At 38.3% G+C, this 26549-nt stretch overlaps 1 protein-coding gene across 1 annotated transcript; it reads left to right on the top strand.

The window, feature by feature from the left end:
• Positions 1-4908: 4908 nt before the first annotated feature.
• On the top strand, positions 4909-6119 carry LOC149833960 (gibberellin 2-beta-dioxygenase 1-like). The gene is made up of 3 exons (XM_090009244.1): positions 4909-5306; positions 5412-5757; positions 5856-6119. Exons 1-3 carry the CDS (start codon positions 4909-4911, stop codon positions 6117-6119), a joined length of 1008 nt encoding a protein of 335 aa, XP_089865370.1.
• Positions 6120-26549: the final 20430 nt, after the last annotated feature.

The raw sequence follows: 26549 nt of genomic DNA, 5'->3' as shown, positions 1-26549 counted from the left end.
AATGAATTTCAAGGCTCGAAGAAGATTATCTCCATCAAGCTTCAAGCATTGTGGAGAGATTTTGATACATTGTCTATGAAAGACAATGAATCTATTCAAAAGTTTTTTACTAGAGTTGTTGGGATTATCAATTAAATAAGTTGCTATGATGATAAAATTAAGGAGAAAAAAATAGTTGAATTTTTTTTATTAAGAAGTTTGTCGTTAAAGTACGATTATGTCATAGCAGCCATAGAAGAGTCAAAAGATCTATAAACTCTATCATTACAAGAATTGATGGAATTCCTTGAGGCTCATGAGAAGCAAATCGTAATGACTGAATCTCAAGTAATTGAGCACGCACTCCAAACAAAGCTCAATATAGATGAAGCAAAAGAAGGCTTTAAAAAAAGACCTCAATTTTTAAAAGGAAGAAATCAAAAGTTTTTCAAAGGTTGCAGCAAAGGAAAAATTATTCTAGTCAACCAAGGTAGTTTAAGCAATCAGAAAAATACTGCCATGTCTGCAAAAAATTTGGGCATGAGTCAAAAGAATGTCGATTCAAATATACAATATGTCGAATACCAAATCATTCTCAAAAGGACTATTGGTTTCAAGAAAAGCATGAAGCTAATTTCTCAAAAAATAAAGATAAGAAAGATCAAATTGTCTTCTCTTGCATGAACGTTGAGCAAGAACCAAGTGATATATATATGGTATGCAAATAATGGTTGTTACAACCAAATGATTGAAAATAAAAAGTGTTTTGTCAAACTTGATGAAACCATCACCTCCAAATAAGAATGAGGGATGAAAAATCTTAAAATGTTGAAGGCAAAGGAGTCATAGCAGTCAAAACTAAATCAGGTCACACCAAACTCATTCATGATATTTTTTATGTACCTGGTTTAGCACAAAACTTGTTAAGTGTTGGTCAACTGATGAAAAAGGGGTACTTAGTAAACTTCAATAATGACCAATGTACTATTGTTAACAAAAATAGCCAACAAACAATAGCCAAAGTGAAGATGGCTATAAATAAGGTCTTTCCCTTGACATTGAGTTCATGTGAAGGACAAGTACTAAAGGTTGAAAGTTTAGACGTATCAAATCTTTGGCATTTAAGATTTGGACATTTAAATTATCAAAGTTTAAAATTATTGAAGCAAAAAAATATGGTGATTGGGCTTCCTTATATCAATAGAGAAAATAAAATATGTGAAGGTTGTATATATGGCAAATTTCATAGACTTTCTTTCTCAAATTCATCTTGGAAGGTGAAGCATCCTCTTGAATTGGTTCATGCAGACATTTATGGACCAATGCAGACAAAATCTCATAATGGAAGAAAGTATTTTTACTCTTCGTTGACGACTTCAGTAGAATGGTGTAGATATACTTTCTCCAACAAAAGTCAAATGCATTCTTTATTTTCAAAGAATTTAAAGCCTGTGCAGAAAAAGAGAGCGGGTTCAAATTGAAAAGATTAAGGACTGATCGCGGAGTCGAATTTACATCTAATAAATTTTGGAGCTATTGCAAAATCCAAGGCATCAAAAAACAACTAAGTGCAGAAAAACGCCACAACAAAATGGTGTCGTAGAGCGACAAAATCGCACTATTGTTGAAATGGCAAGGAGCATGTTAAAATGAAAGAATCTTCCAAACTGTTTTTTGGCTGAAGCCATGAACACAACAGTGTATATTTTGAATAGAACTCCTACCAAGTCTATTAACAACAAAACTCCGCATGAGGCATGGTACAAGCACAAACCAAAAGTAAGTCATTTTAAAGTTTTTGGTTGTGTTTCTTATAGCAAAATTCCTTCTCAAAATAGAGAAATAATTGATGAAAAGGGAGAAAAGTTCATATTTGTTGGTTATAGTGACACTTCAAAAGCCTATCACCTCGTTAACCCAAATACAAAGGAGTTTGTTATCTCAAGAGATGTAATTTTTGATGAAAAAAGTGAATGGGATTGGGGAATACTCTCAGTAGAAATACCTCAAAGAGAGACAAATTTGACTATGCCAGATACTTCTACAAGCAAAGAACATATGGACTCAATGGACTCAAGTAATTCAGAATCAGATACTTCTCATAAAAAGGTTAGATCTCTTGCAGATATATATATGCTTCTTGTTATATGACATTGTTTTCATTTGAGCCTCATAAAAAGGTTCGATCATTGATTTATCTTACTAACACAAGAACCGACATTATAAATGTCGTTAGTCTTGTATCTAGGTTTATGAGTGAACCAAGCAAACTCCATCTTACAGCAGCCAAAAGAAATTTGAAATATTTGCAAGGTAAAAAAAAATTGGAATCAAATATGTTGTTGAAAACAACATTCAACTTGTGGGCTATACGAATAGTGATTGGATAGGGTCACTTGATGATCGAAAAAATACTTCAAGATATGTCCTTTGCCTAGGATCCAAAATCATATCTTGGTCATCAAAGAAGCAAAATACAATTACATTGTCGATTGCAAATGCAGAATATATCGCAGCTACCACAACAGCAAGTGAAGCAGTTTGACTTAGAAGAATTCTTTTAGATTTATAGCAAAAGCTTGAAGGACCGACCATCATCAATTGTAACAACAAGTCTGTCAATGCGATGACGAAAAATCCAGTCTTCCATAGCCGATCAAAGCACATTGAGATTCATCATCATTTTATCAGAGAATTAGTTGAAAAAGAAGAAATCATGTTGGAATTTGTGCCAAGCAATAAGCAAGTTGCAAATATGTTCACCAAGCCATTGGCCATAGATAATTTCAAAAATTTATGATCCTCTTTAAGATGTCAAAATTAGTAATTTGTAATATCCAAATCCAAAAGTGAAGGGAAGAGGTGTCTTAGGTTTTCAAAAAAGATACCTTGCTTGATGAAATGATGCAACTTTATGTCTCTTTGAAATTTACCAAAAGGTATTAGGTTTCTTTTGAAAATGTGCAACCTTTTGAAAGAACTTCTTTTTGGGCTCTATATAAAGCTCGCATCCGTAGGACATGCAATCTCATCTCATTTGCTCAATAAAATATTATTTCTTTTTTAGTGCATTTGTGTGTAAGTGTGAAAAAAACTTTAAATTCCTCTTCTTATCAATCTTATTTTTTTGGCCATAGCCATATTTCGTTGCTTCAATTAGGGTATTCAAAACCCAACAAACTCTACCCATCAGCAGAAGGTGGTCACTCCAAGATTGTAACTTTTGAAATTTGGCAATAACTCGATTTTAGACCACCTTGGAAGATTGGTAACTCTTAAGTACTTAAGAGGAAGGCAGCCTTGTTGCCACTGACATCTATTCAAGACCTGAGAATGAGCAACTTTGAAAGCAATAGTGGTCGATTTATTCTTGCTCACCCGAAGGCCAGACACCCTCAAATTCTTCAATGATTGCCAGAATTTTTCACTGATCTTTTGTCTCTGAAAAAACAATGCATCATCCCCATACAGGTTATGACTAGTGAAATTTGACACAGGATAAGTATCACCCAGTATCTCAGCTTCCTGCAACGAGTCAGATTCAATTTGATGTTGTCATACAAAAAGTGCTAATATTTACATGTGAAATACATATTTTCAACCACCATCGTGTGGTCTCCCGTGTGGCCAGTAGGATGGTTGTGAAGGCATTGAGATGAAGGCACCAGATCAAGCCCCAGTGGTGCACGTGTCCAGGGCTTTTAAAGGTGAGTAACGCAAGGCAGGGTGATCGTGGGCTCCATTCGGGGTTTGCTTTGCAGGGGGGGTGAGTCCATTAGGTGACCCAGTTCTCGGTGAGGGTTCCTCGTCATAAAAAAAATACAGACAAATTCTCAACCTATTTCTACTTATTTCAGTAATACCATAGATTCGGATTCAAATCCACTTTATTGGATTTCGTTTGGATTTACTGCTTAAAATTTGGAATCAGGTCCAAGTCAGCCCTCATCCGACTAATATCCAGTCTGTTTGCACCCCTAGCCTCCCAACCTTTTTCCTCCCATCGCCCTCAAATTATTTCAAACCAGGCAAAATGGCTCGGATTCAGGTTAGATGTGGCCAATACCAGATCTGACTAATTGGATGTTGGTTAAATGATTCGAATTCAGATTTGGATAGCAAAAAGCTCATACCAAATCTAATTTTTTACATGTAATCAGATTCAGGTAAATTCAGTAGCAAAAACTCAAAACCTTATCCTCAGCCGATTATAATTGGATATGGTTTTGCTTACCAAATTCATGGGTTTGGATAATGGATGAAATTCGATCCCTTAACATCCCTAAATCCGTGGGTTTGGATGGGCAAAATATCTAGCTAATTACATTTTCAAAGCAATATATCAACTATTTATCATTAGATGAGAGAACAATACTGAAAAACCAGACTTGTCATTGATATTTTCATTATATACTGAATGCTTTCTTTGCGCGCACATCCACACACACTTTCCTGGAAATAGATGGAATGTTACACTCAAGGAAGCTTTAGGTGTGGGAAAGGACGGCTGTTTCAAAATTGCAAGTTTTTGACTCTTTGTTGACCTATAAGTGTCCCAATCAAAATTTGATACGACAAGTAAATAAAAATAATGAAAGGTAGCTTTACACAATTGTATGACTTTGATACTGTCACGACCTTCCATTTCCTCCACCAAACTATAAATTGCACTCCCATCTTTCCCTCTCACGCCTGCCTAGTCCTATCCCTTGCTTCCTCATCTCTCTTTGTTAGCTTGAGTCATCAGCCACATTGCTTCAACTCTCCAACCCTGATCTCCTACTTCACTGCATAACACCCAAATCCTCAAAACCAATATCCAAACTTGCCTGACCTCTGCAACGCATGTCAGGAGTTCAGTAATCTTCAAAACCCACCTCCAAAAATCTGAATTTCTTGATATACACGTACTTTTAATTGCTGAGAAGCATGGTGGTATCATCAAATCCAGCACTAGACCATCTACCTCTGATAAAAAACCAGAAACCAGCAAACTTCACTAATATCCCAATCATAGACCTCTCACTCCCTGACAGCAAAACAGAGCTAGTGAAGGCATGTGAAGAAGTTGGTTTCTTCAAAGTCATCAACCATGGAATACCAATGGAATTCATATCAAGGTTGGAAGCTGAAACAGTCAAGTTCTTCTCACTCCCCATGTCAGAGAAGGAAAAAGCTGGGCCTGCTAACCCATTTGGTTATGGTAACAGAAGGATAGGGCCTAATGGTGACATCGGCTGGATCGAGTACCTTCTCATGCAAGCTGATCCTAAATTCATTTCTCAGGGACCTATGCATGTTTCTAATGGCAACCCAGGATCTTTCTGGTAATAGGAAAGTTTTGGAGGGAAAAAAATGATCCTTGTTAATTTTTCATGGTGGTATGACATTTTCCTGATCTCATTTGTGTTCCATTTTTACTTGCTTTACAGTAAAGCAGTGAATGAATACACATCAGCAATGAGGAGTTTGGCTTGTGAAATACTTGAATTGATAGCAGAAGGATTGAAGATTCAACCAAGGAATTCCTTTAGCCATTACTTGATGGACAAAGAGAGTGACTCTGTTTTCAGGCTGAATCATTACCCACCATGTCCAGACTTGAATGCTTTGAAGTGCAGTCTCATTGGCTTTGGAGAACACACTGATCCACAGATACTAACAGTCTTGAGATCAAACAACACAGCAGGTCTAGAGATATGTATGAGAGATGGAAGTTGGCTGCCTGTCCCTCCTGACCAGAATTCCCTTTTCATCAATGTTGGTGATGCCATGCAGGTAGGAAAACAGAGTTGCTGAGAATTCACATCTCATTTTCATGAAGTTTATTTTTTCCTGTCCTTGTTGTTTAGTGTTTCTATTTTTCGGTATTGCAGGTTCTCACTAATGGAAGATTCAGAAGTGTGAGACACAGGGTTGTGGCTAACAGTAAGAAGTCTAGATTATCAATGCTCTACTTTGGTGCCCCATCTCTGAGTGCAAAAGTGGCACCATTGCCATTGTTTCTAAGAGGAGAGAAGAGTAGATATAAAGAGTTTACATGGTATGAATACAAGAAAGCTGCTTATGCTTTAAGGTTGGCAGATAATAGACTTGATTTCTTTAGAATAGAGGAGAAAGAAGCATGTGACACTGTGTAAAATTTGTACATGTATATTTTTATCCCTCCCCTTCCTTTGTCTTGGCTTCGTTTCATTTTACCTTTTTTCCTTTCCGCCAAGGAAAGATAAGGTTGGCTTACATGTGTAGTACATGGTAAGGCACTCACCTAAAAATGGACAAGGAAATGGTTGTTATGTTTCTTATGCAAATGTACCTATTATCTCAATAATGAGATATTGCTGTTTTTATTGTATGTGGCTTTACTTTTGGTTTGGTGAGGAGGCACATTTTTAATTTGCGAGCAACAGCTTGTTTTCTTTTATTTTTCAACAGAGATATTTAGCAACCATGTGTCTGGATCCTGGCCAAGAGCAGCAGATAACCTGAAATTTTATTAATTTATCATTAAATGGATTTTGAGTATATTCAATGAAGAAAATACCCTCTTTATGAGGATGGGAAGTCAAAATAGTATTTGCAGAAGATGAAATGAGAAAAAACACAAATAAATATGCACTAACATTTTTCTTTGTCCCTCTCTCTCAACCTATTCCAAAGAAAAGATTATGGGTAAGCCAAGGTTAAACTTGGCTAAATTAATCAACCTTGGCTTCACATGGAGCCTTTTTCTTACATGATGTTTAGGTGAGCTTCAAGAGCCCTTGATTAAAAGAACCTGCTTCACTGTACCCAGAAAGTAAAAACCATAAAGGCATATTAAGAATAAGATGAGATCTTAAGTGTCTTTCTTTCTCCCTAAAGATAAGGTGTCCTAACCACCACCAACTATACCGTCTTTGTTGTCCATTGAGCTCACTCTGAACAATCCTCCTTTCGCCGGATTATTATCGATGTAATCATAAAAAATAATGTTTATTTATTGACAGAACCTGCTTCATGTCCCTAAAGTGAAAGACTTTAAACTTTTGCAGGAGGAATCCCTGCCTCAAGGCTGGAATGCATTGAGGTGAAACTCCAGTTTAGAGAGAATCCACTAATTTAGTTATTGCCCATATTACTGGAACACTTGGCAACGACCACACTTGACTGTGTAACAAAATACGAAGCTGTCTCCTAGATGTCATTCATATCCTGGAGAAAGCAGACTGTAACACCTTTTCCCACACCCCTGTAAATGAAAACTAGGAAGCAATGTTGAGTCACTTAATTTCAAAGACTTCTTGGAAGCGTGGGCGCTCATGGATTAAATGTTATCTTTGATTTTATCTTTTTCATTAAAGCTCTAGTTCTGTTAGCTGTCTTTCATGTCAACATACTTCAGTTCTTATCATTTACTGTCATTGTTACTGTTGCTGCAGTTGTTATATTGGTATTATTTAAAGAACAGAATCTTAAACAACAATGTTTATGAAATGCAGGCATGTGGATTGTCCTTTTTGTCAAAATAGGCTTCTATCCAGTTTTAATACTTGGTAATAATAATCATCAGATCATCAATATAAACATTGTGTGAAAAATGTGGTGACAAAAAAGGATCATTAACGGATCAATTTAATGTCCAATTGATCTATGCTACCATTATTGATTGTACTTCCATCTGCTACTTGGCAGCTCTAGACCCTGGAATAAGCCAGTAGTGTGAGTGCTTTAGGAGTCTTTCGTTGTGGACCTCTTGTGGGGACCCCAACCAGTTCTTAGATGTAAAAGTTGGCGGATCATTTGGAAAACTTGGTTGCTTTTTTCCTGGTGGGCTGTTTGGATGTCGCACAATAATGCTATTTTCAGGCAAATCCCGGTTAATTTCAACAAGTTAGTAAATTATATTTTGGCGGATGTATACGCCTCGTTGCGCATCTTTCTTCCTGATCTCTAGTGCCAATTGCCGCTAAGGCCTCCCCCGGATCGGGACTGATCGCCTTGTTTCTGATTTGTATTTTGTGCTTTTTTGGCTTATGTGTTCTTTGTCGGTCTGGGTCGTTTTGTTTGCCGGTTTCAACGTCTGTTGAACCTGTCGTAATGTTGATATCTTTGATTCGTCTCTCTCTCTCAAATCTAGAATCTAGATAGATTATCTTTTCCTCTTTGATCTTCTTTGCCTTTGCTTACACTGAATGGTATCTGTTTTATCTTCTAGCATTCATGTATGGATGATATTCTCATAATAAACCAATGGCACCTACCGGGCAATATTAATTGCTTTACTTTTGTATCCTGTGATCAATTGTAGTGAAAAATAAGCACTAAATTTAGATTTTGTACCAATGTATCTTTCTTATGTTCTTGGAGCATGAGACATTCCATATAGTTAGTTTGCATTTAGCTAATTGAAATTTGGGTGTTTCACGACTACATTTACTTCAGCAAACATTTTTTTTCAGTCAAGCTGGGGTTGGTTTGGCCTGTGGGGAGAATCACCTCAAACTTCCCTGGCCCGACGACCAGGGCAGATGGGTCCTCACCTAGACCCGGACCCAAATCATTCCGGGAGAGTGGGTCACTCAGCTAGGGGGTTGTTCTCTCTGGGAGGGGGGTCAAGTTGGCCTTCTCGCTTCGTGCCAAGGAAGGGGACTTTGTGTTTTCTGGGGTTACGATGAGGCCTGACCTATGTCACAAGGACACAGTCGGATACGTATGACTAATATTTTAATAATTTTAAAATATTTTAAGTATTATTTCAATAAAAACCTTATTTTTAATATTAAAATAACAAAAAGTAGTTTCTTATTTGTTAAAAAAATAAAAAATGTATGTGCCCTCGTGTCCTATCTTTCAAACAAAATTGACCTTTCATGTTGAATCAGCGTCACGCATCCTCGTGTCTTTGTCATATAGGGGTGACTCCCTCATCTTCCTCGCGGAGATTACTGGGATAGATGATATTTTGAGCAAGGTGGGGCCTAAGGATGGGCTGCTCTCCCTTGACGGGACGAACAATCTCTGGACTAATTGGGTTCGCGCTGGGCACGAAGGTCGCAAAAGAATCGATTCGGATTTCTCTCATGTGTGCAATAGGTCGATCGATCATGGTCATTTTCCATCTGGTTGATTGGGCCCATGTGGTTTGGAGAGATATGCCAGGTGATTGGGTCCCCCTTCCGGCTCCCTCGCCTATTTTGTAAGTAGTTGTACTATCATTTTTTACTGTACATATTTTCTAATCAATTTAAGGGGTCCTATTTCCCAGCGTACTTCCCATCGAAAGAAGCTGAGGTTGGCCCTCGTGTGATTTGAATCTAAGACCCCTTATGATAGTGCAACCTAACCATCCAGCAATCTCAATCAACCCCTTCTTACTATACCTTAGAAACAAGGTTATCAAAATGCAACTTGTAGACACATTGTGTTGTGCATATACAATGTAATCCTGGTACTCAATGCCAACGGCAACACATTCTCTGTACTAATAATCAGTACATAATTTAGAACCTAAATGCATGCGGCATGTTCATGTTGTCAACTTTCTGTGTCGCACGGAAAGGAAGCGCGTTATTTGGACCATGCAGCACGCAGCTTGCCTTAGAGGCAAGGAGCTGCATAAGTCTTGCGAAAGTGAATTTGAGGTCACGTATATCTCATGCACGCTTAGCACAGCAGAATGTATGAAGTGACTAAGTTGAACGAATAGAGTGTGAGACGATGTCAAAGTCTTTTGAGTACGAGGGTCCAAGCCAATGAGAGACGGATGTGTCCCCTTCTTGTGAACGAGAGACATATTGTATTCTGGCACCTATAGGCCCCGCAGAGCATATAGCACACCCTAAAGAACCCTCCGTTACGATGAAGAAGATCTTTCGACCCTCACCAGAAACCAGTTGCTAATATGACGTAGTGAAACTTTCTAGCCAAGAAAAATCACCATCGCTCGACATGCACTCGTTGAGCTCCTCGCAAGGGTGCAAAGTTGGGCAGCAAGGCGGGCTACAAGCATGGGTCTCGCACATGCCTAAAATGCCAAAGTGTGAAATTTGCATATATACTCATGAGTACCCCCGTGCACTCGGATGTGCTACTTACAAGATATAGGGATTGTCCACTAAAAACCGCATGGTGGTACACCAATACAAGTCAAAAAGAATGTCCTTTATATAGGTGTTATGGGCGTTGACCTTTCTCCCACCCCAGCCAGTAGAAGAAACCCCAATACCATTTGGAAACGCAACACTTTTGGCCCATAATGGTGCTCTGATCAGCTGAACTATCATATTTTGCTAAAACGATCGCACCACGACCTTCCTCACATATATATAAATGTGTCAGCGAGATTTTGATATTGACTCAGAGATTCTCAATGTGCATGAAGATATGTAAGCCTGAAGTTTAGGCGGGTCCGCGTAGGTACCGGCACGATGCTCTTTGATGAAGTAAGTTCTTTCAATGTTCTGACTTTACAAACATGTTCTTTACGTATAATTGAGCAGGAGAATACTCGACTGTGGCACATAAATTTTACATGAAAATTCTTTATTTGAAGACATGAAGTTAAGACGGGCTGCATGTGACGTAGCACCCTCGAAGCATGGCACATGGCCGCGAGTGGCTAGAGAAACCCTCATGGCATGGAGCATCAAGTTGAGTAGGTGCACTTGCGATGTAATACTCCAACTGATACTTGTTGTTGAGCTGCTTATAAGCAATGCTATGTTATCTTATGCCACCGTCGCATGTCATAGCCATGAGAATGAACTTTTGACTTAGCAACAACAAAAAATGTGAACAATATCCAAGAGGTAGATGCAGGAACTTTCTCCCCTTAGTGATGCTCGTAAGTTTCGGAAGGGACCCAAATCTTCTCACTACAAGCGAGTATACCTGAATCGGCCACAACGGCAAGACGGGGGACAACATGCGACCCCCTCGATGTGGTTCCCTTATCCTCTTCCAATGAAGCTGTTCACGTGTCTAGGCTCGAAGGTTATTTTGGAATCCGGAAGGATTCATTGATCTGGTACTTGCAATCCAGAATTTTTTTAATGCCCTCAATCAAAGCAATATCATCCCTCAAGAGGTAAGATTGTTTTTGTATAGATGTAATAGGATATTTATACAGTCTCTACAGTATAATTCCCATTATATATCTAAACATTTGGCTAAATAAGCAGAAGGATCCAAAAATCGTGGAAGGATCGCCCCCAAACTGGTTCCCTTCTAATGGAGATAAGTGATTCAATTGTATTTAGAATTTGAGTTTCCATGATATCTGGTAGGGGTCCGCCTAACCCCAGCTTGTGTTTCAAAAAAAAAAAAAAGACCCTTATTAATTTTAGTTAATGCCCCTCTCATAAAAAAATAACAATAATAATTCAGTTAAATGCACTGGGGAACAAGGCAATCCAAACCAGACAAGTATATCGTCCTTTAACAAGCCAGAATTGGCCATCACTTGGACAACTTGCATGCAAGAGTACATCGTCCTTTACAATGCCAAAAATTGGCTGTCAGACAACTTGCATGGAAGCATTTGAAATGTGTGCTCAATGGAGAAACAAAGACAATAGGTAGCCTTACTTAACAAAGCAAATGTGGAGTCCACCCATGTAAATAATGAAGCCATTCCATCTATAAAGAGTTCGTTGGAAAAACTAGACCATCACAACACCACTTGGCTTAGGTGGCAACTCATCTGGTGGTATCCCATGTGGTAAGCGGGGTCCTGTGCCAAGCTGAAAGTCCAGGTTTCAATCCCTCTGCCACATAGGGCTTAAGTCATATCTGGTAAGAGTATGCCTAACTCCAGCTTGCCTTTAAAAAAACAACTCTACTTATGCTAAACTTACTCCACACACAAAATGGGGCGCAGGTTATATGCCCCCCCTCCCCCGAACACGCATTGTAGCTACAGTGCATGTTCACGAAAGCAGATCATCAGTTCATGTTGAACATGATGGCAACGATGTCCGCATGAGCAAAAACGCTCATGTTCAGCATGACCTGATCTGCTTAGGGAGAACACGCAACACCCTCTCCACAAAATGAGAGAGAGAGAGAGATTTTAACAACAACGAATCTTCCTAGGAACGAAGTTCACTTAATGGGCTCTTCTCTTGGATAGAGAACCTCGGGCAAGATACCGATATGATTACCAACGGGAGCTCCTGCTCCGTCCGTTTTGGTAGGAGCAGTTTGTACCAATCACCATGTGATGGGACATTGCAAGTTGAAACCCCTCTATTATATGGGTGATTGAATAACTGCTTGGTTGTATATATATGGCCACCAATACGGCTTGTCTACTGACAAAGATGGGTGGCTTAATCATAAAAAACAAAAAAAGCTTCAGCAGGACAAATGTATCCTGGGCAGATGGGTTCCACAACCTTTCCAAGATGACTGAGAACTTCTAGGTATAAACCAAGATAAAAGAATTATTCAAGAAAAAAGCAAAAGAACACATCTTCAAGGAACCTGCCCCATGATCGTCCACTCGTGATCTTGTGGAAGCCAATTAACCAATACAGATTAGGTTGGGCCCACCAACTAATCATAGAGCTCTTTGATAACTTTAATCAGGTTACCAATATGAAGAATAGGTGCAATATGATTGCTCAAATATTTGTGCATTAAGCACCTGATCACCCTCAATCTTGGAGACAGGAGGTGTGGGACCCAAGACCTGATGGAGTGTGGGGGTGCATAATGGACAAATTTTGGTGCAATCATACTCATGACATCCATGAAACACAAGGGAAAGGTCCAATCCCACATACATCCCACCTTTGAACAAATAATGGAGATCCACAGTTAATCATTAAGGTTTCCATATGATTGAGAGATTGGAGGTACCTAGGCATCTTTCCGAGAGGAAAACTACATCCAATACTGGACTATGTTTTGAACGATACCATCCAGATTCAAGGTACACATTTGTTTGTACGGATCTATTCACTGTCGATCTAACCATAAATATATTTACCATGGTTTATTTTTTATCATGTTTAATACATCATAAGATCCGATTTTTAAGACTGAAAATTAATGGCTCACAATTCATGAATATAAAGGTAGTTTAGAAATAAAATAAAAAGTCATATTTCAGTCAACTTTAACACGTGAAAACAATAAATAAAACATATTAAACATGATCCAAATATTAAATTTTGCATTTGAAGCTTAGATCTATATAAATCAGTACCACCATAAGTTATGGTGATACAGTGTCACTGTAGAAGCACCCATATATACACAGAGAGAGAGAGATGAGTAACTCCTACTATATCCTAAACCATTTAAAAAACTCACTTGTATGTGCTTTTTGCTTAATCTTTTTATGGCTTAATTAGTAAAAAAATATGTATTAGTTTAAGCAATTTTCAAGAATAAAAGTGCTTTGAGATCAATAAAAAATCAAGAGTTCATAGCAAAAACTTGAGATAAAAATTAAGGTTTCTTGTAAAATCGAATTTATTCAGAACATGATTTTAAGTGAATAAGCAATGTTAAACGCATCTACAAGTTCAGATTAAGTTAAAAAAACACATGTTGTAATAGATTAAGCAAAAAAAAAAAAGGTGCACGGCACCTCTGACTTCATTCATCTTTCATCAATTGGTAAAGTAAAAAGCACAAGACCCCTAATATTTTCCAGATATTTGATGACCAGAAATTGGCGTAAATACTAAGATAAGAAAAACCCTTTTTCCTTATTTTCCTCAAAAATTTTCTTCATTCGGATGATAGGAAAGGTGGCATCTTTTCTTTCATTTTCCAAACAATTTGTGGCCACGCTGATATCTGAAAATGTAAAAATGTTAAACAGCCGGTGGACGGTTAGAGTGGGGGACTATGACTGTGTAAGGACGCCCCTCGATCTAAAGCTTACATGGAATGACTTACGATAAAAAATAATGGGTGTCTCATTTTTTTCAAAAGATGTGTAACACCTTGACCTGAGACCTCAGAAGTCCAAGTCCGATTGGTATTACTTTTCAAAGAAAAAGCATACAAAGTTTACATAGAGAAAACATGGCTAATTTTTTTTTTAATAACTTAATTTCTTTTACAAAGTTCATCATTCAAAACATGTTGAAATAATGATTAAATAAATATTCAATGACAAGAAAGTAAACTAATTAACAAGTATTCTATCGTAAAGTCAAAGTAGTTGATCACGCTTGCCTGCACTAGTGTGCATGGAACCTACAGTTGTAATTATACAAGAGGTGAGTCTACAACTCAATAAAGAATATATATAACAAATAATGACTTTAACTTATAATTGTAATGGGTTTTAAGCCCATAATCTGAGTTTGGTTTTTGACACACCACACAAGGTTTGTATATTTTAATTTTTTCTCCTTAACTCTTTTAGTCAAACACTTACTCACATCAAACTATAACATAACACTAGGTTAATTATATTGATCATGAGCATAGCAACCAGCATAGAATACCCCAATTCTACAATGTTGGTCAGACTATAAACCATATACTCTAAGTGATTTTCAGATCACCAAGCACTACAGTGAAACAACAAAGGGGACCCCACCGAAAGGTCAGGCTCAAACTCAATCTCGACAGGGTTTATGTTATATCCTAATCATAATGACTTTCAACCATCTATAGTTATCTAGAGACCTAAATACTGTGTGAATATAACCTTAAGTCATATTTTAAGTTCTTTATATTGAACCTTACTCCCAAGCTCGTGTTTCACTCATTCTCTCACAAGTAATATCGTGAAATAATCACAACGGATCTCACTCTCAATCTCAGAATGGCATTAGGGTTTATACCTTATATCATACTAAGCATGCAATGAAGTAGAGTCTCAACGTCGCTAAAACACCCGTGGCCCACTCTCCATGGTGGTTGCACTCTAACTGCGAACCAGATAGCCTTTTTCACATGTAACTTTTGAGATTTAAGGAGTTATGCATGCTCAACTCAATGTAAAATTCACATGACATTATTAGATTCAGAAGACTCAAAGTTAATCACAATCTCATCACAATGCATGTTATTTACAGATTATAACATAGATATATTATCATAAAAACAATCTCATTCTAATATGCATGACATATCATGACTAACGTGTGCATATAATTATCTCATTGCAACAATCTCATGTATGGTCATTTTTTACATATCATGCTCACACTCAAGCGCGACATTTTTAAACATACTAATATACAACATCAATAATAATATGCAATGCAAAATGGTTTATTTGTAATTATGATTACTTATAATATCCCTTACCAAGAATACAAATGTTATACTCTGGTTGTAATCGAGTCTCAAGAGGCTTTAACAACATAATCTAATCATTACACAAGCATGTTCATATTAATACACATACCTTTATTATATTTTGATAAAATTATCAAAATACCCTTCCCGAGTTGACTCATCGAAACTCAATTTTTGTGCCCTTGATTTGATAAGAACCAAAAAATAAGAAGATTCCTCCCTCTATAATATGCACCAAACCTCACTCACTTCTGAGTTTGGAGTGCAAAGTGAAGCCCCTTGCCGAGAAGGTAGAGGCGGCAAGCCCCTGCCTATTCGAAATAGAGAGTCGATGGGCCTAACCTGCCAGCAAAAAGGGAAGTGTCGGCAAGCCCAACTTGTCGGCAAAGAAGAAGGTGGGGAGGGGTCTATGCCCTTTCCGCGATGTCAGTGAGTGAGTGAGTGAGTGAAAGACAGAGAGAGAGTCATCTGAGCGGGGCCGGTGAAGGGTCTATCAGCATCGTCACCAGAAGGAGGGACCGTGGAAGGTAAGAAGGGGGAAAGGATGAGCAAGGAAAGAAAGAGAGAGTGGGAACGAAGGGTGTCAGACGGGGTCGGATGCCCGACGAGGCTGTCGGAGAGGGAGGCAGTTGGGTGCCCAGCAAACCAAAATTGGAGAGAGGGAGATGGCAAAGGGGTCAGGAGGTCGAGAGGTGCTCTAGCTAAGGTCGGCGGCGGCGGTAGGTGGCCGGAGGTAGGGTGGGGTTGTCGGCGAGCTGTAGGGGACAAAGGATGGGGAAGAGAGACAAGAGATGAGAAGAAAGAAGATGAAGAAGAAGAAAACGGAGAGGGGGAAAGAGATCACTTGAGAGGGTTAGACGTTGAGTGGGGGTCCTCGGTGTTGGGTGGCCGAAATACGGCAAGCGGGAGAGAGGGCTCACCCGAGGGAAAGGGGTGACAGAGGGGGAACGACCGAGGGAGGAAAATGGGAGGTGGTCGGTGAGGTTTTCGGAGGAAGCTGTCGGATGGTGGTTCACTGGAGAGCGGGGTGTAGATGGCGAGCAACGCGGAGGCAGTCGGCAGAAGAGGGGAGAGAGAGAGAGAGCAGGTTTGCAGAGTTAATTTTGTGCCCTAGATGGGCCATTTTATTTCAAAAAATTAGCGGCGAAAACATTTTGTCTCAAAATCTGTCACTAAATAGCAACGAATTAGCAACGAAAAAATTATTTCGCTCATCCATCATGAAGTTGCGATGGAGTTTAAGACGGAATGTTTTCATCGCTAATCCGTCGCTAATTAGCGATGGATTTTGAGACAAAAAATTTTCGTTGCTAATTCTGCAACTAATTCTAATTTTAGGGACGACTAGTTTTCTCTAGCTAATCCATCACAAATTTGTGACGGATTATTTCTGCCACAAATTTTCATCGCTAATTAACATTTTTCTTGTAGTGTTGGAGTTTGAAGGTTTTAAAAAATAACGCACTTCTTCTGCAATCAGTAGTGGCATGGTAGTTCAACAACCAGTCCATAACAAGGATAACATTTATATTCTTGAAATCCAATTGCAACAAGTTCACATGCAACTCATGGTTCTCTATTTTTACTACACAATTATTGTACATAGTGTCCACTATGGTGGACTCACTTATGAGTGTTTCTATCAAGTAAGAAATAGTCAACCATGAAGATGCAACTGATAACTATTTCCCAAAGGTTGATGAGGTAAAACTATGTGTAACTCCATAATCAAACAACACATGTGTTAAAATACCATAAATAGGGAGTGTACCTCCAACCACCTCAGGGCTAGCAAGGGCTTCTTGAAGAGCGGTTGCGTATGTGTGACCTGGTACTGCAGGCTTCTGCTTTAGGGTTGTACTATTTTTTTGGTCAGGTTGTGGACAGTCATTGGCATAGTGACACATCCGCAGGCAGTTGAAGTACTTGACATTTCTTAGATTCCACCTGCCTTCATGCCTCTGAAGACCACAAGTCCTACATGAATTGTCCGAGTAGCCGACTTTTGAGTTTTTTGCCTCTTAGCTTGTTGGCCTCTCGAATTCTTAACTTGCTTACCCTGGGTCTAACCATTGGTCTGACCTCTGTAGTGTCTCTTGTACTCTCACTAGAACTTCTTTTTATACTGAAACTTTCTTCAAGAGGAATTATCTCCATTACTACCATTGTGTTTGGCCTTATCTGCAGTCCTAAATTTTTTCTTTTCTTGGGACTTCTCCTTCGTCCTCAATTCCCAAAATTCATCCTTAAAGCATAGTCCATGAGCCAACTGTATTTTGTTATTTGTAGTGACCATACCAACCTCGAGATTTTGGGTCTCAAGCCCCTCTCAAAGCGTCAGCACTTATCTTTCTCGTTCGCCACCAACGACTTGGTTTTCTCCTCTTAAGCTTTCCATCAATGATCCTTGTGGGATCTCCATACCCTCTTCTCTATCACTGCGTGGAGCATGTCTCTCAAGGGTACAGAAAAATGAAGGTATTCTCTGAATCGGTGCACCTCCAAAGGTGCGAGATGATAAAGGTGCCCTCTGAAATATTCTGCCAAGACGCTCTCCATCACCAGTCACTGTATCAAGTCGCCTCATCTCTCGTTTAACAGCTATAGTGTCCTTAGACAGATAGGATGTTTCCCTATGAATAGCCATATGTGCTGCATTGAAATCATCATAATTGATTTATCATTATTTGAGTCAGTTATGTTATATTTGCGCTAAATTTCATCACATGTATATATTTATGATACTCATTCAGTCAAAAATATTTTATTTCATTAATCATCTCAGTATACATTAAAAAAAATAAAACTAAACAAAACAAGAGATAACTGGACTAGACCAAATAAAACTAAACATTCCTAAACGCAATATCATTTCACTCCTTAATCTATCAAAAACTTGCTTATCTCTCTCAACCCCTTCGCGTCTGCTAAGGGTGAGGCATAAGAAGAGCACTCATATTGTATGGAGGCGAAGTAGGAGTGAAGTAGATAATACAGGGTCAATAGTGGGATCTTCGGGCACAGGAATAGTACTCATATTGTATGGAAGTGAAGCAGGAGCGTAAGCAAGTGAGGCGAGGGTAAGAGTGGGATCTTCATCCTCGACTTCTTTCTATGAACTTTCCGATGTTGCTTGTCCTTGTGCTAGTCTTGGGCCACTTTCATTCACTTGTGCAGCATGTCATGCTGCCTCTGCGGCCTCAATTGTTGCCCTATTGATTTCTTTAGAAAGAAACTCCACAGTCAGATTTAAAACTCCTCGATTGGTTATGCTTATGGCAGCCGCATAGCTGGTCTGGGATATATGTTGTCCCCATACACTAGTTGATCATGCATAATTTTATGCATAATTTTTATAGTTTTACATGCATGATTATGTGTGAAAATTAATTAAAAATGCTTGTTTGTTAGTGGTTTCATTGATTTTGATCAAATTATAATTTGAGCAAATTGAGCCCCCTTTAAGCCTTTTTGTTAAAATTGAATAGATTTTTAGAAAATGGAGTCTTTTGAAATAGTTGAAAAATTTATGGACTCTTTCTGAAATTTTTCTAACAAAACCTAATTAAACCTAATTACTAACTATAAATATTTGTTTTATGGAAGAGGGGGGAGTCTTTTCCTCCTAGGAATTCATGCCCCCCCCCCTTCTTAACCCTCTCTCTTCTCTCTTTTATCTCTCCTCTCTCTCGTTCTCTCTCCCTCTCTATACCAGTTTTTCTTCCTTTCTTCTTCTTCTCTTCTTATTATTCTTCTCTTCTTCTAGCCCCTATCTTCGCTAGTGTTCTCATATCCTTATGCCGGGGAGGTGTTTGTGACAAGTGGAAAGGCCATCTTCTTCTCAACCCCTCTATCGGGAACTACCGCAAGGTACGATCCTTCTCCCTTGTTTCTCTATTTTTTTATGCACTTAGTTTAGGTTTGCTGATTTTTTAGGGCAGAATCTTGTGTTTATTGTTGCATATGTTAAAAATATATTTCAACATTGCATAGCATATAGTTGTTTCTTTTTTTTATAATAGCGCATTATCTAGGATAGTTGATTTTTAAGTTGAAGTACATTGTGGAATAGTTTCATTTGGTTTATTCTATTTTCATCCAGCATTGAATTAAATTTTTTTTTTCATATGCAGCATGCATATAATATTTCTTTCTCGAGCTGCAAGCAAATCTGCGTGAGTTGCATACTCACGCAGGGTGTTTGATTTATGCAAAACGCCGAAAAGATCTGCAGATTCCTTTTGTTTTACCCATATATGTTCTGTTAGAAAATTGCGGTTTATGAATCACACAGCGTGGCGTGATTCATAAACCATAATTTTTAGATATGCAGCGGTCGATCTAGTTGTTTGGGAGAGCGCAATTGATTTTTAATCTGCCTTACATCATCGGCCTGCTGGACCCAGCGTGAGCACTGATTTAGTGTGTTGGAGCGTCAGCAATTTGGATACATCACGTTGCAGATCATCATCGATCTTCAGCCCTGCGCATAACGAAAAAAAATTTTAATACAGTCGTGCGTGTGTGCTACAGTACATGATTAGGTTCATCATTGTTTTACCGCAGATTTTTGTTAGTCTGGTAATAGGTAAGTTTCATAGGTATTCATTAATTAGTTAGATTGGTTTCAGCTGTTATTTATAGTTAGCTAGAGTAGACGTAATCAATCCTTTTCTTTATTATCAATAGTTAAGTTGAATTCACGGTTCCTTCTAATTGTTTAGTTAATTCAAGTATTCATACATAGTTAGTTAGCTATTCTTCCATCCTTACTCTTTATTAAGTAGGTTAAAGTAGACTTTGTTTATGTTCTTAGATTGTTTAGACTAGTTAATTTTAGATTCAACGCTTCCTTGAATTTGAGTTAGTTAATTTGTTTTGAGTTTGTTTCATAGTTAGTTGTTAAATAGTTTGTTACACAAGTTCCTTATAGTTAGTTTTACTTTTTGTTTCTTGTTTTTGCTAAAACTAACATCAGTTTTAGGAATATTTTTTTTTTGTCTTTTTGTGTTGCAGGGAAGCAGTTAAACATGCAATGAGCCCTCAAAAATACCCTCAAATGAGCCCGTAAAGAGCCCTCTGAGGTCCCCTCAAAAGGCCCTTTGAGCCCTTTATGGAGCCCTCAAGAACAAAAAGGCCAAAACATTTATCTTAGAATAAAGTATTAGTGGTCTTGAAGCAAGGGAAGCAGCTAAAGGCATCAAAAGGGACTAGAAGCTCAAGCATTGAAGACCCTTTTTTTTTTCTTTTTAGCTTAGGATTTATTTTATTTATTTGATTCATTGAGTTTATAATAAGGCCACTTAATTCTTTTTATTTTTTTAAGCCCTCCGCAGAGGGCCGTACTCTTAGTTAATTAATTAATTAATTTTTTTATTTTTCAAGGCAATAAAAAGTAGCTTAGTTTTCTGTAGAATACAAAGTGTTTCTCCTGTTCTCTAAGATCGACTCGGACTTCAACACTCGTGCAAGCCAGTTTTTATTATTTGGTGTCTGACTTTCACATTATTTTTATTAAAAATATTAGTTTATAAAACTTACACCACTAGCCATTCTAAACCCTCCACGAGACACAAAGTTTACGTTAGGGGATGCTCTCTTTGTGGCTCCTCCTTGAGCCGTCATCCAGTCCCTCACCGTTCGCCCACGAACTGATCGAGCTCTCTGACTATGGGATTGGTGAGTACCTCACCTATAGGACTATAGTTGTCACCAAAAATACTATAGTCATCACCCATGAGTAGTTGCGGGGTCATTCTGTCGGTACGCATCACTTTCTCAGACTATGATATAGATCAACGTGTATCAACTCTCGCACTATTTGAGTCATGTTCGCCATGACTCCAATAGCCATCATCATTACAATGATGAATTCTTCTCTCCCTACTATCAGCAGCTCAGAAGGTTCTTACGCCCGAGGGTCTACATGATTATTGTGCTCGCTAGCCATTCCTAATCATCAAAACAATTTAATTACTAACATGTTTTTGGCGAGCATAGACTTATACTATATTCTATGTCATTGAACATATTATGAATGATGAACCTTTTTTTTGTGAACCTAGTTCTGATACCACTTTATAATACCCTGATTTAGGACCTTGAGAGTTCAAGTCTGGTTAGTATTACTTTTCAGAGGAAAAGTATACAAAGTTCACACAGAGAAAACATGACTATTTTTTTTCTTTTTCTAATAACTCAATTTCTTTCACAAAGTTTATTATTCATAACATGCGAAAATAATGATTACATAAATATTCAATGACAAGAAAGTAAACTAACAATTACTCTGCCGCAAAGTCAGAGTAGTTGATCATGTCCTCCTTACACTAATGTACCTAGAACCTACAGTTATAATTATACAATGGGTGAGTCTACAACTTAGTAAAGAATATATAGAAGTTAATAATGACTTTAACTTACAATTATAATGAGTTATAAGCTTTTGGTGTGAGTTTAGTTTTCAATACACCACACAAAGTTTGTATGTTTTATTTTTTTCTCTTTATCTCTCTCAATCAAACACTCACTCACACAAAATTATAACACTAGGTTGGTTATACCGATTATAGACATCTATAGACATAGCAACCCACGTAGAACACTTCAATTCTACAATGTTAGTCAGACTATGAATCATACACTCCTAGTGATCCTCGTATCACTAGGCATTGCATTGAAACAACAAGAGAAACCCTATCAGTAGTTAGCTTAAACTCAATCTCGGCATGATTTATGCTAAATCCTAATTATAATGGCTTTCAACCATCCATGGTTCTCCCACGAGTGATATCGTGAAATAATCACGATGGATCTCACTCTCAATCTCGAAATAACATTAGGGTTCATACCTTATATCATACTAAGCATGCAACGAAGTAGTGTCTCAATGTCGTTAAAACACCTATGGCCCACACTTCATGGTGGTTGCACTCTGGCTACGAACCAGGTAGCCCTTTACACATGTCATAACTTTCAGGATTTAAGGGGTTGTGCATGTTCAACTCAATATAAAATTTACATGACATGACTAGATTCGAGGGACTCAAAACTAATCATAATCTCATCACAATGCATGTTATTTGCGTATTATAACATAGATATGTTATCATAAAAGCAATCTCATTTTAATATGCATGACATATCATGACTAACGTGAGCATATAATTATCTCATTGAAACAATCTCATGCATGGTTATTTTTTGCATATCATGCTCACACTCAAGAGTTACATTTCTAAACATACTAATATATAACATCAATAATAACATGAAACGCAAAACGGTTTGTTTGCAACTATGATTACTTATAATATTTTTTACCTCGAATACAAATTTTATACTCTGGTTGCAATTGAGTTTCAAGAGGCTCTAACAAGAGAATCTGATCATCACACAAGCATGTTAATATTAATACACATACCTTTTTTATATTTTAACAAAATTATCAAAATACCTCTCTTGAGTTGACTTGCCAGACCTTGATTTTTGTGCTCCTTATTTGACTAGAATTAGAAAACAAAGAGATTATCCTCTACGATATGAGTCAAATGCACCAAACCTCACTCAATTCTAAGTTCAAAATGTAAAGTTATGATCATCTTAATTGGGTATTTGGTACAGACAAGGGTAATTTGGTCATTTCAACTCTTATGATTTGACTTGACTCATCTTAGGTTAAAATAGCTTCAGTCTAAGTTTATAGTACTATGTTTACTAAACCTAGTCTCAACCCATCTCGGTTTGGTTTAAAAACTCAATTAAATTATCAAAATTCATAACTACTTACAAACTGGATCCAGATCTAGTTTTGATCTGGATCCAAAATATCATACTAGATCCAGACCCAGTTTTGATCTCAATCCAGAGTTGTTCCATCTAGTTTGATCCAGATCCCGCTCTGATCTGGATCTAGCACTAATTTGAGCTAGATCCAATTCTGATCTTGATCCAATACTAATTCGAACCAGATCCAATTCTGATCTGGATTCAGATTTGTCAAACAGGATCCAAACACAAATTTGTTTGGATCCATTTCAATTTGATTGGGTCCAGACTAACTGGATTGAATTTGACCCATATTCGATCTGGTCCAGGTCAGACCAAATCCAAACAGAGAACCAAGACCCAATCAAACCTGACTCAGTCTAGTTCACACCCAGATCGGTTCGGTCTGACTGAGTCGCTCTGATTTGGTATAACCAAGTCGAACCGGTTGAGTTCGGACTGGTTCTGTTTGGTCTGGTGCGATCGATTTTTTTTTACTTGGTTCGATCTGGGTCGCACCCAGACCGACCCAAGTTGGCTTGTTAGGTAAAAAAAGGGGGGGGGGGAGGGGCACCACCCCTTCCCGCGTTTTTCCTTTTTTGAAGCAGAGGGGTCGGCAACCAGAGTCGACCCTCTCTCTCTCTTGGCAACAAGGTCGATAGCTGGAGTTTTTTCTTTCTTTTTTCTGCAACTAGCAGGCAGCCATAGCTGTCGACCCTCTCATTAATCAGAAAAAGAAAGAAGAGGAAGAAGACAATGTACCTATTGTCGACGAGGGGCTCCGATAATCCCCTCCCCCTCATTTTGCAACTCTTTCTCGTTTCTCTTTTTTTTTTCTCTGTGTAACAATGGGGTAGAGGGCTCGCTGTGAGGGCTTTTTTTAGAGCCCTCGCACTGAGGTGAGGTTTATCCTTACCCGGGGAAGCCGGTTCCGCAAATGGGAGAACTGTCTTCTCTTTTTTTATCTTTTCCACCCAACACTTTCACCGGGTGGTTCTACAAGATGGTTGTCTGGTAGGAGCAGTGAGTGTACATCACCTTGTATTGGACGTTGCAAATTCAAATATGGTGGGATCTACCTAATCCCAGCTTTCCTATAAATGAAAATGAATTTTCACCTTCATAACAAGTTTTTTGAAACACCTTTTCAACCACAATGACAGCCCAACACTTTTTAGCAAAAAATAATAATTTTGAAAAAGTTTTGAAATGAACTCTTTGCATCATCTAACGGCCCTTAAAAGTTGATTTCATTCAACTTTTTTTTTCATTTATTACACGGCGAAACCACGCCCCCCCGTATCGGAGACTTCGGTTAAGTCCTACACTCAATTATTCCTAGTGAAAGAGTGCAACATATATTAAACATGTAAAAACAATGGCAATTTATTTTTAAGTTGCATGTGTTAATGACACCTATCTTAAACGTGTAAAAAGATCACTTGGTTCAGGACGGTGGAGCCCAGCCATTAATCCATATTATATTATTTTGTTTTTCTCTAAAAAAGTTAATATTATTCTATTGCACAAGGGCTTAAATGAACTGACGAGGATGATGCAAACCATGCAACCCCAAGCCCTCACAGGTACCAAATGACCTCACAAGAACAGAAGAGAAGACAATAAATGTAATAGCAGCAATAGGTAGAGAAGGAGCCCCTCCCAATTTTGTGCAAGGCAGAAAGGCAGATTTAGAGATGCATTCTTTTGGGGGGCTTGTTGAGCAATTCCATCCACAAAAAAGATGACCTAGTTTTTTCACGGTTTGTGGGTCCAATGGTTTAGGGAGCGTTTGAATACCCCAATTTGTAGTACGAGGGTAGGTTTTGTATGGCTCATTTTCAGATCCTTGATCCTTGGCCCTCCTGGGGATGTTAGATCATTGAATTGAGATCCTTTGTTTGCTGGGGGTTGAACCTGGCACAGACCCCTGTGGCCATAAATGGGTCAGATTCAGAATTTAGGTTTTGCAAATTTTTTGTTGTTCCGAATTAGATCTGGATCCAACTTTCCATGTATTTAGCTGGTCTGGATCTGATCCATTTGCATCCCTACCATACTAAATCCCACCTCAAGAGTATCGCCTAGGGTTTTCAAGCACCCTCTTGCGGAAAATGTGACCTACAGATCCTGTCCTCGCCATTATAAAATAATATGCAGTTCAATTTCCTTTCCTACCTCCTCACAACCACGTTAGACAAAGATGAACGCCAAAATCACGTTAGCTGTTAGACCTAAGGGGTTTGGCGTAAGTGGGATGGGGCCTAGACCGTTTGACGGGCAGTCTAGGTTCAAATCCCATGGGTGTACCCTTCTGTGTAAGCCGAAGCTTGGTGACTCCCTGGGTTCGAGGGATAAGCCCTTGGAGTTTTACGCTGACAGGACAGCCACCGTAAGTACAACAGGCTGAGCCCGCGCGGCTAGGTCTCTGCGCCTGGGGCAGTTTCTCCTTGTAAAAAAAATCACCTTACCTGTTCTCTGCAACATGGCTCCTCCCAAATCTACCTCACAGTCATAAACTATCATTTCTGAACATCAGCACATTTGTCAAATCCGTGAGAAACTAAGGAGGTCTTTGTTTCATGCCCTTTTCTATCCAAGAGGCCCCCTTTCATAGCGTCTTTCTTCAGAAGGGTGAAACAAACATCTTCATGACAAATATACATGTGGTGAAGTCCACATGATAATTGCAAATATATATATATATATATATTTCTTATCGAAATGGTTTTACACCTTTTCTTATGGGAAAACACTTTCCCTCCTATGCGTCCCTTTCAAAAGAAATCAGCTTCCCTGGGGTGGGGGTGTAACAAACACCCCCTCACCATCACCAGCAGTTCCTAATGGAAAGTTAGAGCCCATCCATAACAGTTGACAAATTCATAATTTTTATTTTACCTCCTTAAGAAGTAACTCAGGTCGGTATGATTCTAGACCGAGGCGCTCGACTAAGATCAAATAACTTTATCTATTAAGCTACCATACCCAACCCAATTATAGTTTGTTTGTTATCAAGGTCTTCTTGATGTCTGCTTGCGAAGTATGCACACATTTGTGATGCATATGAAGACGACCTTGACAACAGTAACAATAATTAGGCTGAATTCAAATGTGTACGAATAATTCGCGTGCATACACATGCGTGCGTGCACACGCACACACTTGATATCTGTAACAATGATTGGGTTAAATTTTACATATATATACACATGATGTACATAGATCTGACATTCAAAAGCAAAAACCAGCCTTTGAATCATGTTTAGCTTATCCAATTTACTATTCTCATTTCTCATGTGTTCAGTAGACTCCAATATGACGTTTTGGGCTGTTTTTAAACAAACAATATTTTAATGAATTGTTAATCATCAAATTTTCACTATTTTAGAAATAAACCTTACAGAATATAAGATTTGATAAAACCTTTTAAACATAGTAAATAAAGCATGTTAAACACATTTAGTTAAGCCCTATTTGGATGACAGAAACAACCTAGTTTTGGCAAACCAGGTTTGCCAAAAAAAACTTTTTAAGGCTGCTTGGGTGAT

The sequence above is a fragment of the Nuphar pumila genome, chromosome 6, assembly GCF_984573655.1.
Source record: "Nuphar pumila chromosome 6, dmNupPumi1.hap1.1, whole genome shotgun sequence".
Lineage (NCBI taxonomy): Eukaryota > Viridiplantae > Streptophyta > Magnoliopsida > Nymphaeales > Nymphaeaceae > Nuphar > Nuphar pumila.
Note: the sequence above shows the minus strand (reverse complement) of the source record. Positions and strands in the feature narration are given on the sequence as shown.

Excerpts from the sequence above, each read along its gene's own strand:
- LOC149833960 (XM_090009244.1), top strand. The coding sequence starts at position 4,909 with ATGGTGGTATCATCAAATCCAGCACTAGACCATCTACCTCTGATAAAA. Across the intron at positions 5,307-5,411 it reads GGCAACCCAGGATCTTTCTG|TAAAGCAGTGAATGAATACA; the intron begins GTAATAGGAAAG and ends CTTGCTTTACAG. Across the intron at positions 5,758-5,855 it reads ATGTTGGTGATGCCATGCAG|GTTCTCACTAATGGAAGATT; the intron begins GTAGGAAAACAG and ends TCGGTATTGCAG.